At 34.8% G+C, this 20,236-nt stretch overlaps 1 protein-coding gene across 1 annotated transcript in view; it reads left to right on the top strand.

The window, feature by feature from the left end:
- LOC127854674 (uncharacterized) overlaps positions 1 to 20,236 on the top strand; it is a 105,628-nt gene that overhangs the window by 80,879 nt on the left and 4,513 nt on the right. The window contains exons 2-3 of the mRNA XM_052389734.1: positions 1,825 to 1,929; positions 2,505 to 2,597. Of these exons, the coding sequence (XP_052245694.1) occupies positions 1,825 to 1,929; positions 2,505 to 2,597 (198 nt within the window). The remainder of the gene's footprint in view (positions 1 to 1,824; positions 1,930 to 2,504; positions 2,598 to 20,236) is intronic.

The following is a 20,236-nucleotide window of genomic DNA, read 5'->3' as shown; positions in this document are numbered from 1 at the left end:
CTGTGAAAAGGCCCCTTTAACCATGTTTCTAAAGCAATGTAGAGAACAGAGTGTTCGAGAAGAAATGTCTCTAATAATTTCGTTGAAAAAATAGTTAAGCCAGATATCATTATTAATTTTATAACCTAAAGCCTCATACACAGTGAAATCAAAGTAAATAATTTAAAGCAATATAATTCATTTAATATACTGTGAAGTTCAATTAAGGAATTAAAGGACACTCTGCAATAAACGATACTCAAGTGACTGTCATTGCCTCAAGCCTGTAAATGTAAGATCTGAAGATCTGTTCCAAAATTCGCTGACGTTGATTAATGATGGCCCACAAAAAAATCCTTAACCAAACACTGACCTACGAAACCAGGCCTGTCTGGCTGTTAAACAACGTCCAAAGCGTCGAATTAATCAAATTATTCGCGAGCAGTATACGTCGCCTGTTTGCTTGGCAAATACGTACAAGTAATTAATCAGCCCCGATGTTGTCCTTCCATCAAACGGCGTTTGAATTATCGTTCTATAAAATGGCGCCTGTATTTGTTTTATTTGTCTTGCATTTTTTTTATTTCCATCTCCGCAATGCGTCATTAAGATCAATTGAGTCTTGTTCTGAGAAAACTGGGCTTAATGCATGTGCGTACAGTGTCGTTCCAGATTAGCCTGTGTAGTCCGCACAGGCTAATCAGGGACTACACTTTCCGCCTTCACTGGATTTTCGTGTAGAAGAGACTTCCTTTAAACGAAAATTACCATAAAAGCGGAAAGTTTCGTCCCTGATTAGCCTGTGCGGACTGCAAGGGTTAATCTGGGATGACACTACGCACATGCATTAAGCCCAGTTTTCTCAGAAAACGCCCAATTAAAAAACCAAGAGAAACGCTTCTTTTTGCATCTGTCACGTTTAGCATTTTATGACTGGCATTAATTTCACTTTGTTTAAAAACCTATAAATCATCAAAATCAACGAATATTTCGTACAATATTTCGAAAAAAAAGTTAACACATAAAAATCAACGTTCCTTAGAGCAATAGCCAAAATTTAAACGCTAGATGTAACAGATTAAACAAGATACAAAATTCTCTTTTTTATATTATATATTTCAGATTTGTTCATGTACCGAGTTAGTGTTTGTGTGTCGTATAAATAGACATCGTTGCGGGAAATTAACATGGAATACATTTTGCCACAAAAAAAATAAAAACACTTTTTGCATGTCGTTAAATCTATGTCACGATACCACATCGAGCGTTTAAATTTTAGCTATTGCCATAAGGAACATTATTTTTTTATGGGTAAACTTTATTTGACGAAATATTGCAAGAACTATTCGTTTATTTTAAGTATTGATGTTACTTACACGTTGCACTCCGGACATTTTTCCATGCAGTTTACGATTTCAACTTGTTTTTTTGTTCCTGAATGTAACGTTTTGTTCCTTGGTATTCACCGAAAATTCTTGTTTTAGCCCACTTGATACAATGAAGCCATATTCAGTATGTCCGATGTCTTGCTCTGATATATCGTTTATGTCATGGTATTCGCAGAAAAAAACCGCCGTAGTTATAATGTAAATCTTAAAACTTTATTGTTATTTAAGCGCTATCAATTTGACTCTTTTTAGGTTCCCATTCTCTGTAATTACAATATTCAACTCACGTAAATCAAAAAATGAAATAATAAATATCAGTTGCAAGATGTTTGTAAAAATTAACAATGTATGGCATAGTTCTTAGAAGAAATAAAATGGATTTAGCGAACTAGTGCACACAACACTTTTTCAGGTAGCTTCTTGACAACCGTATTAATGTCTACCTATAACATTTCAGGACAGGTTACTAGCGAAGATAGACGATAAAGATGGTGACTATGGGTTACCGCCTCCTTCCGAAAGAGTGCTCTCCCCGTCCACAGTCCAGGAGGAAGACGATGAGGTGGTTTATTGTTTGTTTGTTTTGTTTTTATAACTTTTTAGTCATATACTAGTAATGGAGATCAGTTTACTTAACCTTCAAGTTCTTCAAAAGCTTTTTGGGGTGGAAATAGTTTTAAGATCATATATCCAAATGTACAGGTATAGTCTGACTGATATTTAAAAGATAATGGCACATTAAAAATGTAAAATATACTTAAATCAAGAAAATCACATTATGAAATGGGTGCAACACCAGGACGATCGAATATCGGAGGTTATGTTCATGCACAGGTTTGTTTTATACAGAAACACACATTCGCTCAATGACCTGATATTTAAGTAAAGTAAGTAAGTCTCGTATACAGGAAAAACAGTATGGGACTTAATTGCTTCGTAGCAATCGAGTGGGTAATGCTATTACAATTTTTCCAGAAACATTACTAGACATGCCTTGAGCATAGGGAATTCTCGTGAGACTAACTGCATTGTTTACATACTTAATTTGCCGACAAAATCTTTGTCTAAATGGATTTTCCCTCATAAAATCTTCGTTTAGCTTTTCACGATTCTGTATTTATTTGTGTTTTTTTTCAGTGCGTAATTTGCATGAACACCAAAGCGACCGTGCAGACCTTTCCATGCAACCATAAAGTGATATGTAGGAAATGTTTCATAAAAACTATTCAAGTAAGTGCAATGTCTCAGTATCTTCTTCTTCGTCGTCTTCTTCTTCTTCTTCGTCTTCTTCTTCTTCTTCTTCATCATCATCTTTTTCTTCTTCTTCTTGCTGATCACTAGCATTACAGTGGAAATCGGTTCACAGTCGTAATGCGAACTTTGACCCGGTGCATCCGTCTTCAGCAGTGGTTTATTTCTTTAACCTTTCGATGTCGGAGGAGACTTCCCGACCAAGGCTTTAAAGGGGCCTTTTCACATTTTGGTAAATTGACCAAATTAAACAACATTGTTTCAGATTTGCAAATTTTTGTAGTTATGATATTTATGAGGAAGCAGTTATACTGAACATTAACCATACTTTAAAATATAGCCAACATTTAAACGCTAGATTTAAGAGATTAAACAAGATACAAGATTCTTTTTTATATTATATATTCAAGACATGTTCATGTACCAAGTTAGTTAACCCATTTATGCCTAGCGTCTAGAAAAAAGGGCCTTGGCAAACAGCGTAGACCCAGATGAAACGCCGCATGATGCGGCGTCTCATCAGGGTCTGCGCTGTTTGCTTAAAGGAATTTCTGAAGAAATATTCTAAATATAGAAATAAATATATACTAGACATCCCTCATTTTGGAAATAAATTGATCCAATTTAGAAGGATGTGATAGTCCACTAGGAATAAATGGGTTCAGATCATGGATTGTCAGCCAAACAAATGATCCTATGTGGTAAAAATAAGAGAAATAAAAATGGCTGTCACTTATTTGTACCTCGGATGACATAAAAGATCAGTGCAAAACCTGGTTTATGGGCAAACATGTCAGCCTTAATGAGTTCCGTCTGCGCAATATTGGCTTTCAGAAAAGCAAAGCAGAAGAATTGTCGCATTCTGTTCGCTCGTCGGGGTACATCGTCTGCAGCAACCGGATATTAATATTACGACAACTTACAAACATATTTAATGGCATCTTACCACTTTCTGTTCTGATTTTCAGGTGGCAGTTTCACAGCGATGTTTGCCCTTGAAATGCGTCATTTGCAGAACCCGGATATTGAAACTACGACAGTCGCAAAGCGTCAAAATAACGCCAACAAAAACAACGCGTTCACGGGCCTCATTTTTTTCCAAACAAGCAAAAGTGTATGCGAAATGAAGACCCAATGTGCTTAGGAACCACATACACTTTGGCTAAAATAGTGGAGATAAATTGTAACACGCACGTAATTGCGATTTGAACAACACGTCTGTAGATAATAGATTCCAGTTGTGTAGAACCAAAACAATAAAAAGGCTTTAAGGTGTTCAAAACTACATTTTGCGTGTGTTATGAGATGCTATTACATGCCTTAGAGCGTCGTCAAACAAGGTTATGTGCAGTATGACGTCATATTGCCATTTTGACGTCTCTATACAGAATGTCCAATATTGCTTGGAAAGTATTACATTGGCAGCGAAGTCCCTCGTGCTATTTTTATGTTATTATTAAAACGAGTAATTCATGGACAATTATGTTAAACAAATGAGCGCAATTTTGACAAACACGCTTATTTTCATAAGTCAATCATATAAAATGTCTTCCTTTGTACAAAGCGTCATTGAGCTGAAAGCTTATCTGTATCTTTGCGAATTCACAAATGTGAATTTATGTGTGAAGTATATTATGTGTTTAGTAACACGGTATTATGCAATTTACATGAGTTTGTTAACAGATATATAAGTAACTCTTTTAAGTACATTTCTATATGAACGTCCGTTTAATACATTTTTATGCCCCCGAAGGAGGGCATATAGTGATCGCACTGTCCGTCTGTCCGTCCGTCCGTCTGTCCGTCACACTTTGCATTTAGGTTCCGAAAAAAATGCTCATAACTTCTATATCGCTTCAGATGTAACCTTCATATTTGGTATGCATGTGTATATGGACAAGGCCTTTCCATACGCAAACAAATGTTGACCCATTTGACCTTGACCTTGAACTTAGGGACCGCGTTTAGGTTTCGAAATCTGCGTTTAGGTTTCGAAAAATGCTCATAACTCTATCAGAGCGTTTTTTGGGGGCATATGTCATCCTATGGAGACAGCTATTGTTCCTTTAAGAAATTAATGGTATGCAAGTTAATCTATTTAAATGTTATTTCAATACAAATACATGTACGCATTGTCGCAGAAATCAAAACGTAATGTTGAAAGACAAAATGTTATTCCAGTTGTATCATCGTCTTTGTTAATATCTAGATTATACTCAATAAAAGCAATTGGCTAAACGTACGTGTAAACAGTCATTTTTATTAATGGGGAAACAACTCTGACATGAAACCGAAATTCATGTTGAAATTTACATACCTTACCATTAACCGCCTATTTAATTATGATTACATAGAAACAACTGGATTATTTCATTGTACATTTACATTAACCCATTTATGCATAGCGTCTAGAAAAAAGAACCTTGGCAAACAGCGTAGACCCTGATGAGACGCTGCATGATGCGGTGTCTCGTCAGGGTCTGCTCTTTTTGCTTACAGGAATTTCTGAAAGAAATATTCTAAATATAGAAATTAATATACTAGACATCCCTAATTTTGGAAATAAATTGATCCAATTTAGAAGGATGGGAGAGTCCACCACTAGGCATAAATTGGTTAAACACAATCGCTGGACTTGACCATGCTGATGCTTGCTCTGTAGATAATTTTTAATTAATAATGGCATACTCTTAAGACTGCAATAAATAAAAAATATTTACACCCGAAATCATTTTCGGGAAAATATGTGACACAAGCCAGTCGGTATATTTTTAAGCATTTATATTACATGCACTTACGTGTTCCATTGATAGTTCGGGCGTTAGTACAAGTAGGTACAAGTATAGTGTATACAAGTATAGTGTTTTAATATATAACAATATCAATCGGATTGAGCGCTATTAGTATTAACCCATTTATGCCTAGTGGACTCTCACATCCTTTTAAATTGGATCAATGTATTTCCAAAATCAGGGATGTCTAGTATATTTATTTCTATATTTAGAAAATTCCTTACAGAAATTCCTGTAGGCAAACAGCGCAGACCCTGATGAGACGCCGCATCATGCGGCGTTTCATCTGAGTCTAGGCTGTTTGCCAAGGCCTTTTTTTTCTAGACGCTAGGCATAAATGGGTTAATTATTTTGTAGTTTCAAATTAATTGAGTCTTGCTCTGTGAAAAGGGGTTAAATGCATGTGCGTAAGGTGTCGCCCCAGATTAGTCTTGCAGTCCACACAGGCTAATTAGGGACGACACTTTCCGCTTGTATGATATTTTTCGTTTGCAGAAAGTCTCCTCTTAGCAAGAATCAAGTTTAGGTGGAAAGTGTCGTCCCTGATTAGCCTGTACGGATTGCACACGCTTTCATTAAACCCCCTTTTCACAGACCGTGGCTCCAAAATAATTATTTTGTAGATTAAAACCATTTTCTATTTTGATACTGGTAATGGTCTGTCAACCTTATCCTACTCTGTTTGATGAAGTGATACAAATAAAATTGCTAAACAACATTGAAAGTGCGTTTCTAATCGGTCAGGTGTACGTCAATCATTACTAGAATTACTGCTAGTTATTTTAATGGAATTTGAATCAAGAAATAAGAAATAGTTTACGACGACTCCATCATAATTGCATACTTCAGCGTTCAAAACTACTACAACAGACGAAGACAATCACATTTTGGAATTTTATTTACATCTTTTTATAACCGTGCATAACCGTTCATGTATATACATATATAAATGATAAACCTCCAAATCGACAAATAACAAATATAAACAGTAAAACACAAATTCACGAACGTGATCAAAAACTGTGCCCAACTGAAAAAGCACTTAAAATAATTAATCGGGTTAACCAAGAATCACAAACATGACTATAACACGTTAAAACACGTGTGTGCATCGTTCAGTATACCGAATTACATCATGAAAAATGCAACAATTGGAATGAACGTCAAGAGGATTCATTCGGAAGTGTTCCGTCGACCGCGTTGATGAAAAAAAGACGCCTACCATCGGCCACCCTGGACATATGTAGCACGGATTCTGTCGATAACGCCGCCGAAACCAGCGGTGTCACATACACGTCATAGTCCATCGTCTATGGCCGAAGTTTCCAACATCAGTTTCCGGAGTCGACTATGACAATCACTCCGTAGAGGCGGTGACGCAGTAGCGCCACCTGTTCGGCTTTCGCATGCGCGTACTCGTAGTACATGTTCCGGACGCCCTCCACGACTGCGAGCTTGAGACGGAGGTTGTACCGGAAGCGATGGAAGCCGTCAGTCTTGGCCTTCTTGTAGCGCGTTTTGATGTCCTCTAGTTGGTTGTTAAAGATTTGGATCTGTGTGCACGCTTTACGAAACTTTCGCTCGCTCGCTCTCCTGAAGTGTCTCCAGCGTTTCTTTGTAGGAAGTGGGCGCCAGTTTAATGTCGTCTGATGGTGCTAGTGAAGCCATGGTGTCCATGGTCGTCTCTCGATGGCGTGGAAGAAGCGCTCAAAACCCTCAGCGTACTATTGTTATGGATTTTTATTTTTTCCGAATGGGACTATCGTTGCGATGGTACCCGGTACCGATACCAATACGGCCAATTTCGATTCGATTCAATGCAATGTCGATTGATCCGCATTTTTTTATCCCGGCCGAAAAAAAATTCGGAGGGGATATAGTAATTGGTCCTGTCCGTCTGTCCATCTGTCCGTCCGTCCGTCCGTCCGGCCGAAACTTTGTCCGGAGCATAACTCCAAATCTATTCAATGGATTTACTTTAAACTTAGAATATAAACAGATGGCAACTAGGAGAAGTGCAGTGACCAAGAACCATAACTCTATCTACCTTAGTTTTTGAATTATCTCCCCTTTTATATAACTTTAAAGTAATTTTTTGTCCGGAGCATAACTCTAAATATACTAAAGGGATTTACTTGAAATATAAACAGATGGCAACTAGGAGAAGTGCAGTGACCAAGAACCATAACTCTATCTACCTTAGTTTTTGAATTATCTCCCCTTTTATATAATTTTAAAGTAAAATTTTGTCCGGAGCATAACTCTAAATCTATTGAAGGGATTTACTTTAAACTTGAAATATAAGCAGATGGCAAGTAGGAGAAGTGCAGTGACTAACAACCATAACTCTATTTACCTTAGTATTTGAATTATCTCCCTTTATTTAATTTCAAAGTAAATTTTTGTCCGGAGCATAATGAATTATCTCCCTTTATTTGTGTTTACAAATATTATTCTACTCTCTAAAACAAATGTTGTCATACAAGCAAACACATTTCGGCGGGGATTTGGCATTACTGTGACAAGCTCTTGTAAACCTTACTTTCAAATCTGTCGTCTAAACGTTCTTGTCATTTGTAATACGTCTTGTGATTGGTCACTAGCCAATATGGCATCCGATGAATGAATGAATAACATGCTGAGCATTACATCAGCCGGTAAAATGGCTTCTCCAACCACGCCGAAAGACGCACCGTCAAAATTATAATCAAAAGTATTGGAACATTTCGGGTTTCGCGACGGTTCTGAAGCAAAGGCAACTTGCAAAACGTGTTTTGTTGACGTAAGTTACCCATATGGTTTGTTTACTAAACTGTGTGCATTCTGTTAAGAAGTAAACTGGAAGTTGTTTATATGCTTGCATGTTTTTATTGTTTTTTCTGTTAAACACATGTGATACATTGTGTACTTGATGTTATTTAAGAATAACTCAACAGGACGTTTTGTTCAATAAATTTGCTAGTTATAAAACACTGTTGCGTTTTTAAATTTTATTTAAAAAAATTAAACACTTTAAATGTACAACATAATAAGTTAATAACAAATACCAAATATATTAAGTCATGCTCTAGACAAACCAAACATGAAATAGTTTGCAAAATAAGCAGCAAATAGTTTTTTTTAATCGAATCGAAAATAATCGAATCGGACCAATAAGTATCGAAATCGAATCGAATCGAATGATTGGTGAATTGTTACAGCTCTTGTAGTTTCGCTCCCTGTTGATGTCAATGAATTTGCTGCGTCGCACAACAGCGAATAGACATTTTTGGTTCACTTACCAATACATTTTCACAACATTTAATAATTTCAGACTCATGGAATGTTTTCTTTCTTTTCTTTACACGCCTTTAAGAGATCGCAGAGCGCCAATGTGCTTAAATATAAATTTCTACAAATATACACACACTAACACAGTCATGAGAGAAACCATATTATAACATATGGTCCTTTATTGCCAAAAAATGCATTCAAACATGTCTGTGAATAAGATTTTATACCGACTGTCATCATTTCGGTTATACACTCACAATGTCTATCATTACATAAATATAAAACAGGAGAGCAACTATCGGCTTCAGAGCCGCTCACTCAAATCAGAAATACTTACTGCGTCAACTACTTAACGCCACTAATTGCTTTCCGAGAGAACGTTTTATATGTGCAGCTCTATGGACGCCATTAATCCTTGCCATTTAAATATTTACCTAATAACCTAAGATTTCCATAGGAGGCGTGTTTAGATGCAAAGTGTGATTTATTATATGGCATTTATCACGACGCTGACACATCTTTTATTTAACGTTGTTGCAGTTATCGTTGTACCATGTCGATGGTTATGCAACGGTTTTGGGAAAGGGTTGGAAATCATTATCCCCACGCTTTTTGAAAAGCGTGGGGTTATTATGGTTATCTCCGCCGTCCGTCCGTCTGTCTGTCCGTCTGTCTCTCCGTCCTGGCCACTATCTCCCCCTACACTTTAAGCACTAGAACCTTGAAACTTACACACGTGGCAGCTATGAGCATATGTGCGACCCTGCACTATTTGGAATTTTGATCTGACCCCTGGGTCAAAAGCTATGGGGGTTGGGGCGGGGCCGGGTCAGTGATTTTCACTCATTTTTTATGTTATTTTACATTAACTTCTTCATTTCTGCACCGATTTACTTCAAATTGATACTGAACCTCTCTTATGACAATACGGTCAATCTTAACTTTGAATGGCCCCATTACCAACCCTGGGGCGCCCCGCACACATAGACCACACCCACCCAAAATTGCCTTTTACTATAATTTCTTCATTTCTACACCGAATCACTTCTAATTGATACTGAACTTCTCTTATGACAATATGGTCAATCTCAACTATGCATGGCCCCCAAGTACCAACCCTGGGGCGCCGCTCCCAAATAGGCCACGCCCACACAAAATTGTCTTTTACTATAATTTCTTCATTTCTACACCGATTCACTTCTTATTGATACTGAACTATTCTTATGACAATACGGTCAATCTCAACTATGCTTAGCCCCATAACCAACCTTGGGGCGCCCCGCCCACATAGGCCACACCCACCCAAAATTGCCTTTTATTTAACTTCTTCATTTCTACACCGATTCACTTCTAATTGAAACTGAACTTCTCTTATTACAATACGGTCAATCTCAACTATGTATGGCCCCATTACCAACCCTGGGGCGCCCCTGGGTCAAACATGTGGCGTGGGGATACTCGTCGGCCTCTGCAGCGCCATTTCTAGTTTAGATTATGACTATATTGTTTAGGATTTCATTCATGCATAACTAGTTTTAGTATAAATAAAGTCAAATTAAATTGCACTAGCATTTGTAGGCGGTACTTAATTTATGACAAATAACCGATTCGACAAAGCATTTCTCTGTTGCAATTGCTGCAGAGATTATGCCACTGTCCATTGAAATTAATGGCAATACAATGTCTCCATTAGCTTGCAGAGTCTCTTTTAATTGCTTTTCTGCGTCAAATCCTCACATAGTCACAACTTATTGCCACGGCGTTCTTGAAGGGATTATAAGACACTTTGGTGAAACGCACGCACATCCGCCTTATCGACAACTGGGATTTGCATTATATTATTTGTTGCTTCGTTTATATGTACGTAAAATGCCACCAAGATAACAAGACATTGAACCAATGCTACACTGAACAAGTCTCAGTACACTCAGGGATTAAAAACTGAAAAAAATTCGAAGAAAATGCTTATTTTAGAAATTCAGCAGACAACATTTTAGCAGACGACAAATTTCCCAGCATGCAAAGGGTTAAACATGAGCCTCGCTCTGAAAAAACTGTGTTGCAACTTGCATGTGCGTAAAGCGTCGCCCTTATAAGCCTGTGCAGTCCGCACAGTCTTATCATCGGCGACACTTTCCGCTTTTTGATGAGAAGAGATTTCCTTTAAGCGAAAAATACAATAAAAACGGGAAGTGTCGTACTTTTTTAGCCTATGCGGACTGCATATTATCTGGGACGACAACCCACGCACATGCATTAAACCCCGTTTTCCCATAGCGAGGCTACTTTTTAAGTGTTAAAAGAAAATTGTGTACTTTTCGTCCCTGTTGAAAATTGATGTCGCAATTAGAATATTTTTATTTGACCGCACATCATCACATGTTCTCAAAATTGCATCATAAGGGACAGGGAAAATGTCTTCTTTTTCATGAACGCCACAAGTATCATAAACCGTTGGTATCGGCAAGTATTCATCCCTGTAAGTCCGGGAATAATGAAACTCACGAGCCATTGTCGGATAGAGATATATTAATTGTGCCATTCAACACGGCTTATATTTGAGGACGTGGCAAAATTAATGTGAACTACAGAACATTCCATTCTTCACAGCAATTAACAAAACGATACAGTTTTCATTTGGACAACCTATTGTTTAGATTTTAGCTGAACTTTGTAATAATTGTTGTGACATGGAGCCCACTGCGTTTTCATGACAACTACCGAACTACCGCCTTCCTTTACCGCCTCAACAACAGCCACATGAATTGCCTTTGCAAGAACATTTAGCCTATGTGTTTCCAGTAATACCATAAATCTTTGCCTTTTACACATTTACCCATTTACCTAAATGACACAGTGTCCCGTGGGACGACCGCGAGCAAATTAATCCAGTTCCGTCAAGCAATATTTCAAGACTTGCAAATTGATCCCCCCGCCCCCATGGGACGGTCTTTTAATACATTGAGCATAGAAGTTCCATTACCGTATGGGTTGTTTCGTGGGTTTTGATACGGAATATCATAGGCATGCAGTAAATTATTGTGCCGATCGTTTATGAAGTTATTTAGTATACGTGTTCCTGATGTAAGACCAAATCCTAACTGTTTATTTAAAAACAATGCCATAGTTCAAAGCAAACACAATAAAAAAAAACGTTTGCGAAATCAAAATGTATAGGAATACAATGCAGGGACATCAGATGATCATGATTTCATAAATATCTTTATGGTGGGCGCTGTTGACATATAATTCATTTGAAATCTCTCCGATCGTCTCGGTCATGCAACAAAAGCAATCGTGTTTCAGATAAATAAAAATGTGTAATTGCTAAAAAAAATCCGATTTTCACCCGCAGGAGGGCCGTTTTAGACGCAATATTTGATTAATTTTACCGCATTTAATATAAAGTTAACCCAATATGTAATTATATGTTGATGTGGTTACTGTTTTTCCGTTTGATGTGGATCGTAATAGCAACGATTTGGAAATTATTTTTATTTGATTTTTACTGTATTTGTTAGATTTGATTAGCAAATATATTTACTGTATGGTTTTCAGCAACCATATGAAACCCTCGTATGTTCGTTTGCAGTCGAAGAAACTATGTTTGGCCAATACAAACTGAAGATTATCTCATATGTACATTTGTGTTTGCATCATAAGTATAGCAATAGTTATACAATACATTACTTTAAAGATATGCATGCCGCAAAAGGTGGTGCCATAAATACGAACCTGGCGGGTTGCTAAAGGGAATTACCGCCGATGAAATATCAATATAACATCTAGTGATAATCTAATGTTTAATTTTGAAACTACCGTTTTAACCTTTTATGATGGTCGTGATTGTAACGCTGTGGGAAATGGTCAAGCAATTATTTTTGCTTTAATGATAAGTGTGTTTTTTTTAAATATTTAATTGAAACATAAAATTGTTAAAAAAAGAAGTGTGCTGACAACGTTGCGCCAGCAAGGCACAATACTGTAATGAGGTTCTTAAACGTATATTAATTGACCGATGGCCCAAAATCAATTGGCCATAATATTTTTTCTTTGATTTATGAAGATACTTAATCATTATATACTGGCAAAAAACTGGTCAAAAATATATGTAAATTATCTCTTAATAATAAATTTAGCTCTAATAAATTACGTTATTGTTTCTTAAATATAAAAAACTAATTTTGAAAAATAAAATTTGGCTCATTTGCGCAATAAAAAACAGCAACATCAACAACAACTACAACAGCATTTTAGCAATCAAGTTAATAAAACAACGTCAAGCATACAAGTGTAAATACAAAAATTGTTCTGGTTTATGTAACTGTATTTAGCAGTTAATACACAATACAAACCATGTGACTTGTTAATCTAGTACTAATTGGTTAGTTGAATATTAAAACTACGTTTCGTACTGAGTAAATATATTATTCTAGTAAACGCAGAAATCATGACAAGCAAATGTGTTTTAATAATTTGTAGCACGTTCTTGTTGCTTTTATAAACATTGTTCTTTAATATTTTGATACCTAATACATACAACTGTATATACTGTAGCTTCTTGTATTTTAAACATCATCGTACCTTTTGTTGTCTTGAATGTTCTTCTATGTATACGTTTCAGTCGTTACATTTACATGGCCTAAACACATAAATGGCGAAAAACTTACGCTTGAACTTAATATAATTTGTAAATGTGCATAATATTTTATTGCCTGTCTTTGTAGTGGGAGCATTCTTTCGGAATCCTTTACGCCACAAAATTTTTACTCGTAAGACAGTGTGTATAAAAAGATAATCGATCGAATATATCTAAAATATTAGTTCAATTCAGATTATTGTTTATATTTCAGAGAAAAAGCGTGTCCAATATACAAAAGGTCTAATGACGCAATGTTTACATTTACTATTTACATGTTCATGGCATGAGAGAGGATGCTCTACATAAATTTACGACTTTGTTTCGTGATAAAAGCTGTTTCGTTAAAGAACCTTTGAATGTTTTATAACCAGCAAGAGAGTTACCGGTGAAGACCATCGGTTTTATTAACAAAACCTTTCGCGATTCAAAGACCTGTTGAACGTTTTCATAGTATGTATGCTTTAATTGCATCTGTGTTTGTTTCAGATGAACATGTGTTACAAAGTATATAGCAAACATATATGCAAAAAAAAAACATTTAATTTATAAAATTTATAAGATCTTTGATGAAATTACATCGTTCCATTGTTAGTTATATTAACTATGATATGTATGTATTGCAAATTTAAATGTTGTTTATACAAATATAAAAACTATTAAAAACTGAACGACTGTGAGACTATTACAACAATTAGATCAATTGCATTTATTAATTATTTCAGATAGCAACTCCGCGCCATCTTTTAAGAACGCCAAACATGACACATTTTACATGTTGTTGATACAAACATCAATGAGCAAGTCAATTAGTATAACACGAACAATAAATTTGACGTCACTACAATATGTTCTGGAAATAGAAGTCATCTTGTTGACGTCGAAAGATCTCACGTCGCATGACGCTTTTAACCATCTTTCTAAAATCGAAGTAACCTTGTTGACGTCGGAAGATCTCACGTCGCATGACGCTTTAACCATCTTAAATTCTTTCTAAAATTGAAGTAACCTTGCTTGTTTACGTCGGAAGATCTCACGTCGCATGACACTTTATAGTGTAGCGAATGAGACCCTAAATATGGGACCAGAGTAGTCTATGAAAGCCAACAGCAAGTTTTATATATCAAAATGTAGGTCTAAGTCTGAATGTTATTGTAATGGGTATTATTTTTTCCGTAAGTGTTGGAGTTGCCATGGAAACAAAATGGCGTCAAAGATGGCCGCCAAAAACAAAAACACACCTTAAGTTGAATAGTTGTCCATATTAAGCATTCTTTCATGACAATTTCTATATCTCATTCTATAATACATAACGTTATACATTAAAATAGACGTTTTCAGTGAAAATAGCAGTAAAATTCTTGTAATTCATATTTGTAAACCATTTATTTGAAATAAAATGAATAAAAAACACTCATGCGGATGCTGTTTTAAATAATATCTTGATATATAATAAAAAATATTGAGAAAAACACAGTTTAAATTATGATTGGTTCAATTATTTTACTTAATTTTCAAATAATCCTTTAAAAAAATGTAAAGTATGAATTAACATCAGGATCTTGTTCAACTCCATGTTCCGCCCCTAATTTGTCAAATAATTGACAAAGGTCACGCAAGCGAGACAATGGAATAAATTACTTTGATATATAATAACGGTATTGAGAAATATATGTAATAATATTAAAATTGTAGATATAATAAGGTTTCAGTTTCTAAAATTAACTTTTAAATAGTACCTTTTACCAGGAAGCTCTGTTAGTCTAGAGATTAACATGTATTGAATAAGTCATAAAAGTCTAGTTAACACAGGCATTTTTTTGCTTTACTTTGTTTAAATTTTATGTAATTAATGTTGAAATCTTAATAAATGATGAGAAGTCTTTAAATTAAAAAAAGCACAATTGCAAACTATTTTGTTTGCGTGGACTAAGTTCAAACATAGCTGTTTTTCACCTCAGACTGTAAGTGTGTGATTGCTTCCCTTTGTTATTATTAAGACATGACCTTGATGTTCTGTCTGCAGAAGATGAAACAAAAACAAATTTTGGCAAACATGACATACAAAAGGCATGTATATAGTTTGTTTATTTGTATAGTGCTTAGCATAATACATATATATGCAACACTTTTAAAGAAAGAAATTTAGAGTCTACTTGGAATTAAGAATAAAAACCTAGGCTTAAACTAAGTTAAAGGCTTAATGTTTTAGGGTCAGAGCCCCCAATCTATTTCAAGGCATAAACAGGCTATTAATGTTATCTTTTTGTTTATAAAAGTAATTAAATATGAAAGTTATTGTGTTTTTCAATGTGTATGCATGGGAAATTATTTAATAATTAGCTTATAGTGCACCCTATCTCTGTTGTTTTTTTTAAACTTGAGTAGTATCCGGATTGATACAAATAACCGAATATTAGTAAACAAAACGTTATTAAAGTTTAATTTTGATATATTATAATTTTTCTGTTTTTCAGTTCACATTTTGAGAAACACATCTAAAGATGAATCTATAGCTTTTTAGATGTTGACAAAAGGTATGTTTGGGCTATTTAAAAGTAAAGTTATTGTCTCTAAGATATCATTCCACATAATGTAAATGTTTGACATTAGTTAATAACAAATTATTGTTTACAATGCATGCACATTTTCTCAAAATTGACTTTCATAATAATACACTTTTTACAAACATAAGATGTGTAAAAGATGAAATTAACATAATTTGTTAAATTTTAACCTTATGATTTAACATTTTGTTTGCTGCATGTTTAAGTGTGAAAATTTGTTTAACGATCATATCAACACAAAGCGTTTAATCATACTTCGAAGTGATGCAACTAGAGAACTGTATGCAGGCAGTGGAACTTGTGTAGAGGTATACCAGTTAAGGGCAATTTTACCAACAAGATTAAGACTTAAATAATTACATCTTATATTTGTGTGCATACATAAGTTGTATTTGATTACTGCTTACCATGGGAAGAAGGACCAATCCTGGCAGTAATAAAATAATACTGAGTAAGCTCAACATAGTTCACTGTTAAGTACAATTTATAACAATATGTTTAGGGGATCACACTACACAAAGTATTGATGATAATGAAAAGAGATGGAGGAGGATGGATGGTGACAATGGAGGATGTTGATTGATGATGATGATGCATATGATGGTGATACAATTTTATGATGATGATGATGATGATGATGATGGTGATGATTATGATGATGGTGGTGGTGGTGGTGATGATGATGATGATGATGATGATGATGATGATGATGATGATGATGATGATGATGATGATGATGATGATGATGATGATGATGGTGGTGATGATCATGATCATGATGATCATGAACGAAACCAATGCAACACACTTTCCTAGAAAAAACATTCTTAACCCATTTATGCCTAGTGTCAAGAAAAAAGGCCTTGACAAACAGCGTAGACCCTGATGAGACGCCGCATGACCTGATGAGACGCCGCATGATGCGGCGTCTCATCAGGGTCTACGCTGTTTGCTTAAAGGAATTTCCGCAAGAAATATTCTAAATATAGAAATAAATATACTAGACATCCCTAATTTTGGAAATAAATTGATCCAATTTTGAAGGATGTGAGACTCCACTAGGCATAAATGGGTTAAACCTTAATCTTCCAGCTGTGACGGGTGCAACAGCAGACCAGTCCGGGTAAATCACTGATGGCAGAATGGAGGATCCCAATAATCAAACAACTCTTTTAAGAACAAGGTCTTCTTCAGAAAATTTCAACTAAGAACTGCAATGTGGAGAAAAATGTGATCCAAAAAGGGACAGTAATTCAAAAAGTTATTCTAGAAGTTGTTCATTTGTTGAACAATCTAATTCAATAGATCCTAAAACAATATACTCAAAGGTCTTAGATTTTGCATATAAACGTCATGATGAGCGTGTAAATAATTGTCTTTAAGTCTTCCAAATGGTGATCTTGTTGCTGTTAAGGCTAAATACCACCGAAAAAAGGGTTGTCTTGCAAGTTATTACAATACTGCTGATTTTAACATTGAAAAGGGTGACAAATACAATATCACTTACAAGAAAGCTGCCAAAACTTTGAAAGTAGAATTTGAACACACAGTCATTGTTGAAAAATAAGTTGTTAAATTAACCATATTACGACAACAATTTATACAGCTCTGTATTGATAAGGGATGCCATGAAGCTGAAAATTACAAAACATCTTACCTTTAAAAACTTCTGAGTGAAATTTGGCCCGAAATATCGTTTATTCATAAGAGGGGAAACACAGATCTTGTGTGTGATTCAACAAAAACACTCCAGGATGCAATTAGGGACGCAAACCACTTTGAAGAACTAGCCCAGGCTGACAATAAGGTATCATATGATATCGAAGATGAAACCGACAGCTCAATTGTACATAGAGCTATAGGAATATTGAGAAAACATCATCTGTTAAAAAGCTTGAAAATCAATATTATTCTCCTGATGAAATGACACTAAATGCTCAGAAAGACTTTCTTGATCCACTTCTTCTTCAAGCTGTGTATTGGTTGACAATTGAAAATGCATTTCAAGAAGCTGGTGATACAGAGCACATACTAAATGCAAAATGTCTTGCTATTGCAAGTGACACATCATTACAAAGCAATTGGGGCCAAAGAGATTTATTTACTCACAGGAAGAAACACTACTCACGTAGACAAAAAACGTTTCATTCCAATCCATGATGTTGTTCACAAGCTGACTGAAGATCATATGAAAATCCTGTTGACAGTTTATTGTATCACAGGCTGTGATACAACCAGTGGGTTTCATGGGAAAGGGAAGAAAGAAGTATTCAATTTGTTTATAAAATATGCCAAGACTTTCCAGAATTTGCATGATATAGGTGAACAATTTAACCTTCAGAAGTTACAAAAGGATGCCTGTGAAAAGTTTGTTGCTCTTCTATATGGAAATGAAAACCTCACATTGAATGAAATCATACGCATTCGAGCTGCAACATCTGCACATCCCAAAGCCTTGCCTCCAACCAGAGACAGTTTTTATCTACACTGTCTCAGATGTCTTCTACAGCTCTGAATATGGCGCCATTCCCTTTTTGCAAAACATGACTTGCCATCACTAACATTGTTTGGTTATCATTTTGATAGCAACAACAATTTAGTTCCAACAATGATGAATCAACCAATTGCTGCTCCAGAGATTCTCAATGATCTGACGTGTGACTGTGAAATATGTGAGGACTTTACATGTCGCTGTTTTTATAAACAAACAGCCATGCACAGCAGCCTGCAAGTGTACTGCAAATATGCACACACAAGATATGCTTTGTGCCAATTTGCATACCTTGACATTAGTGTTTGATCAAGATAGTGACATTTCTGATACTGAAGCTTGATGTGTGTTCAAACAGCAGTAAATAGACGGTTTGACAGTTGCATTAGGATTTAAAATAAATTATAAAATAGCATAATTGATAAGAATAACTTATTTCAAATAAATCAGAAAACATATTTTCCATGTATTACCTTGATATAACCCAAACAATTAATAAAATAATAACATATGGTCAAGTGTTTTCCAATTTTTTGTCATTTTATAGGTCAAACACAGTTCACTAAATCTTGTTATTATTGTCAACACGTTAGAAAAGTCGGTATTGTAAGTACAATGTACACTTCTCAATGCCATCCCTTGATTGTCTGTATTGCTGTGACATGATATTGTTTTTTCCATAGAAAGACTGAACTTAAAGTTAACCGATGAACTTCTCTAGTAAATGTTACTTGTTGACTTCACTCTACTTGATTATGAAATATAATGTATTATCTTCAGAGATGCAATATTGAGTATCTATTGAGATTTGCTTGTATTTCTGTATTACATACTTATCAATATTATTTATGTTAATATTGATTTATTTCAGTTTTAAAAAATGACAAAAAAAATCGAATGACACAAGTGGTTTGTAACTTTTAACAATTTAGTAGAATGCAATCTTTCGGTTTTTATATTTACATCCAGTTGGTAAAACATTGTTAAGAAGTATGTTCAAAGATTGTTATATTGTTCATAACTGTGATTGTATGTCATTGCACAATAATTTTGACATGTTCATCTGATTTGAAAATAATGTATAAAACAGTATGATTAATATACATGTATGTGTCACAAAACACATGTGAGGTGGTTCCAAAAGGCATTTCTGAAATAAATGAATGTTTTGTGATGTAACATCCCTTTATTATAGTCAGTGAATGGTTTTGTCATTCTAAATGACAGTTTTTTTGTATTAATCGTTATTTTCTTTAATACTTATCTACAAGTTGATAGAAAAATAATGACCTAAGAACATGTACAAGATATAAGTGGTGTGTAACCTTTAACATTGTAATAGTGTGTCACCGGTTTTAAATTGTACATCTAGTTAATAAAAAGTGTATTATTGGTTTAAATGCTTGTTATATTATTTGAAGCAATTGTGTGTGTGTGTCATTTCACCATAACCATGACATGTGCATCTTAAATATAATATTGTATCTAACAGTATGTTTTATATATGTGTCACAAAACACATGTAAGCTTGTTCAAAACTGCATAACTGATATATTTCATGATTGTTATGTTATGTAAAATCTATGATAATACTCAATAAATGATTATGGTAAAATAAATGACACTGTTTTTGTATTATTGATTACTTTCTTGCATTTAAGTGTTAAAAAAGTGTTATAATAGACACTAATTTGACCTTTGACCTTCGTTTTGACCTTGACATTTTTTATTTATGAACTGAGTTGTTGTTAATAATGTATTGTATAAATATACAATATTAAATATGTATTTTTAATACATTATGGTGTTGTTATTCAAAATAAATGTTATTTAAACTAATATGGTTGATTAATTTC

The sequence above is a fragment of the Dreissena polymorpha genome, chromosome 13 (genome assembly GCF_020536995.1).
Source record: "Dreissena polymorpha isolate Duluth1 chromosome 13, UMN_Dpol_1.0, whole genome shotgun sequence".
Lineage (NCBI taxonomy): Eukaryota > Metazoa > Mollusca > Bivalvia > Myida > Dreissenidae > Dreissena > Dreissena polymorpha.
This window is presented reverse-complemented; position numbering and strand designations above follow the sequence as displayed.